At 50.3% G+C, this 3,555-nt stretch overlaps 1 protein-coding gene across 2 annotated transcripts in view; it reads right to left on the bottom strand.

Moving 5' to 3' along the window:
- Positions 1–1,017: 1,017 nt before the first annotated feature.
- Positions 1,018–3,555, bottom strand: part of ANAPC5 (anaphase promoting complex subunit 5) — a 12,602-nt gene continuing 10,064 nt past the window's right edge. The window contains exons 12-15 of one of the 2 annotated variants that reach the window (XM_010132696.1): positions 3,065–3,172; positions 2,416–2,563; positions 1,705–1,867; positions 1,018–1,349 (exon numbers count right to left, since the gene is read on the bottom strand). In XM_010132696.1, the coding sequence (XP_010130998.1) occupies positions 1,135–1,349; positions 1,705–1,867; positions 2,416–2,563; positions 3,065–3,172 (634 nt within the window). In that variant the 3' untranslated portion in view covers positions 1,018–1,134. The remainder of the gene's footprint in view (positions 1,350–1,704; positions 1,868–2,415; positions 2,564–3,064; positions 3,173–3,555) is intronic. The other variant, XM_010132697.1, reaches the window with a different exon arrangement.

The following is a 3,555-nucleotide window of genomic DNA, read 5'->3' as shown; positions in this document are numbered from 1 at the left end:
ACTCCTCGGTGCTGAGAGCAGGCGAGCCACCAACACCAGTGTTCCTGCAAAGCTGGGCTGCTTTTCGCTGTTAGAAATGCCGGCAGTTTTAAAATCAAGACACTGATTGTCTGCCAACACTAATTAACAGGATGTGTGAACTAGCACTGGGCTACCCTCATCCCAACCACATCCGGTGGAGCCAGGTGTAGGTCTGGCTTTGCTTTCTCGTCGCTTCCACCACCACGGTCTAACCCAGCGCTTCCTGGACCAGTATCTCCAAGTTTACGCTAACGATGTTCTGCTTTTACAGAGTCACGTGGTGGAAGGTCAGGCCCCCATCCCCAAGGTCCACCCACAAAGGGTTTTCACTCACTGAAGTGCAACCTCGTCTGCTTAGAAATCCCAACTACACCCAAATGCAACATTCTTCCACAACGGGGCTCTGACTGCCAGGAGGCAGCGGCAGCACGTCAGGAGAGCTGTGAGCTTTGTTTACTCCCCCGTGAAAGCAGAGCTGGTGAACCCCACGCAGCGCCTGGGGGACAACACATACAACAAGGACATTTCGGCCGAGCTGGGGCTTTTGTTCAGCGCTCGGTGCTTTCCTCAGCCTCTCTGTGCACAAGGACACAAGCGACCACAGTGCCGGGACTTTGCACCGTGGGACCTCTCCAAGTGAACCCTGTCTTCCTCCCTTCTGCCAGCACCATCTGTTTCTGCAGAGTAAACAGCGACTGCAGACAGGTTACACGCAAGGACATGTTTTGAATGAGGCTCCCCCTTCTACAAAGGAGCTTTGTCTACATTTTCCACTCTTTTTTGTACCCCCGTGTCCCTAAAGCCAGCACTGACTCTGAAAATGTCACTGCTAAGAACTGATATTATCCCACGATGACTGTGCTGCTCCCCTCAGCGTGGTTGCAAGCCAAGAGAGTCTTTTCTCAGTTCTTAATTTCAAGTACAGAATAAAAGCGAAATGGGCGGAAACCGACGTTCCCCTGAAGCGATGACACACAAAACACAAGTCGCTTCACTAGAAGACCATGATTTACTGATAGTTATTTTGAATCGCAGATGACTGAACATAATAAAAGACATTTGTTAAAAAAAGAAAACAAACAGGAAAACAAACAAATCTCATCTTTAAATGCATCACTTGAAGGCGTTGATTAAGGGGACACCATGTGCCGGCAGCTCCTGGTGCAACTGACGGAACAACATGGCACATTTGTTCCTCTCCTGGGTCTTGCCCAGGGTGTGGAACAGCCGCGCTTGGTAGTAGAGGACGTCTCGGAGCTGCTCTTTGCAGTCCACTTTGGCGAAGTAAGTCTTGGCTTCGTTTAGGTTCACTATGGCAGATTCCAGAGCTGGGGAAAAAAGGGGGACAGGCGTATTTAAGATCGTGTCACAGTAACGGCTCCAAGCAATACAGCTCAATTCTGAGGAGCCCAATTACAAATTCCTCAGCTTCTCCAAACACCGCGTGTCTTAGCAACGCGCCTGTCCAGCTCATTTTGGTTATTCAGCCTTTGCTGAATGGGGGTGTGAGCGTATGCGGATAAACAAGATTCCACTATAAACTCTGCCCCTCGTGAATAATTCCAAATGAATTTTCTCTAGGGAACGGGGATCGTGCGGCAGCACCCCAGTACACACACGGGTTTGCACTGCTCGACCTCTGAGCGCGGTTTCAGTGCGGAGGACAGTTACTCTCCACGCTACCTTCCATCTTCTTCTCAGGAGTGTAGGAGGCTGCAGAAGCCACCTGACATTTGGCCACCAAGAACATGGCACAGCCTTTGTCCAGGACAGCTCCGTGGGCCAGGACGGGTTCTATCGCCGTGTGCAGAATATTCAGGGCTTGTTCAGGGATGCCAAGGATCAGCTGAAAGAGAAACATTTGCTGGTCAGTACTGGAATCCACTGGTGAGAGCAGCGTCGTCAGAGATCAGCTACAGTCAAGGATGTTCATTTTCTCCCACAGTCTAAGAATCAAAACTTTGTAGCAGAGCTGAGCTACCTGGAATGACTGGGCACGGCTCCTCCGCTGCAGCCGGTGCTGACAGCAGCTCTCTGCCAGCTCAGAATAATCAATACGACCAACTCCATGACAAGCATCGTTTTCAATTCAAACACAGGCCCAACCGTGCTACTAGAAAGCCAAAGTGCTGGCAGAAAAAATAACAGCTGAAGCAGCAAAGGCACGGCCAACCGATGCCTGTCTGCTCGATGACACGCCATCACTACACTCCTTGGTGATATCGGGGGTTTATTAACTTCCTCAGAAGATTTATATTTAGAATACAATTCTTCCGAATCACTAATTTAATTCCAACAAGGCTGTGTGCTCCCACCTCACTGGAATACAACCGGTACCCTGACCCCAGACTAAACGCAGCCCCGCAGCCCCGCGAGAGCACCGCTCGGACGCACCTGGGAGAAGGCCAGGTTGAGCAGGGTTTCAGAAGCCAGGTACTGCAGACTGTACTCTCGAGAGAGGGCGAGAGCCTGCAGCAGGACAGGCAGCGCTATGGTGTGGCAGGACGACCTCCAGTAGAGCTCTGCTATGGACAGCAGGACACTGATCGGGACAGCGGGAGAGAATTAAACACGTCTTTTGAGGAAAAACGTCCTCTTGATTCCCAAACGATTATCCATCCACAGTGGGACTGGTTTTATCGTGAATTACGTTACTGCATAATCAATAAACTTCAGCGACAGCCTTGAGAGGAGTTGCCAGCGACATACAAAAGATCAAACAATGCTGTCGTTACTCTGAGGGCTGGCACAGAGGTACAAGCCACGCACACATTTCTACGTCCTATTTATTTTGGGTGCAGCGTTTCCTTCGTGGAAATTCACCGTAAGTTTACCGCCTCACCTTGAAAACAACCAGGTTTCAATTCCACAATACTTGGAGGGTTCCTCCACCTGACCATAAATACCTGACGTTATTTTGTCATCTCCAAATCACAGCAGGTGATCTGGAGGCCAGTGAAGTCTGAACGCAGACAAATTGATCCCGGTCTGATTCTAATCACTGCAAGGTGCCTTTACTAGTCTGAAAACGAAACACTCTTACCTAATCACCATCTCGGTGTTCTTGATCTTCTGGCAGTGGATCAGCAGCTTCTGCAAAAGTTGGTGTGCCTCTGACATTTGATTCTGGGCTTTCAACACGATGGCTTTTCTGCCGTGGGAGAAAGAGAACATCGCTGGTGGGGCTGTTCGGCTGTGGATACGGTTCTGCTCTTCAGAGCAGAGTAAACCAGGCCTGGACTTTGGCAGCTGGTTCTTGTAACCGCAGATGGGATTCTGACCAAGACTATGCACTGGTGAGGGGAAACCCAGGGATCTCCGACTCCAACCGGACAACTCACAGGCAGAAAGGATCAAACTCATCAAACAGCCTTGGATGGGAAACGGGGACTGCCAAAACCAGAGGGCAAAGAGGCAGCAGAGCGGGACGGCATGCCAGCTCCAAACACACGTCGTGATTTGTAAGGAAAACGGGAATGAGGGAAAGTAGCTAAAATTGGCTTGAGCTGACAAGATATGGAGCAATAGGGAAAG

Source organism: Buceros rhinoceros, unplaced genomic scaffold (assembly GCF_000710305.1).
Source record: "Buceros rhinoceros silvestris isolate BGI_N320 unplaced genomic scaffold, ASM71030v1 scaffold44453, whole genome shotgun sequence".
Classification (NCBI taxonomy): Eukaryota; Metazoa; Chordata; class Aves; order Bucerotiformes; family Bucerotidae; genus Buceros; species Buceros rhinoceros.
Note: the sequence above shows the minus strand (reverse complement) of the source record. Positions and strands in the feature narration are given on the sequence as shown.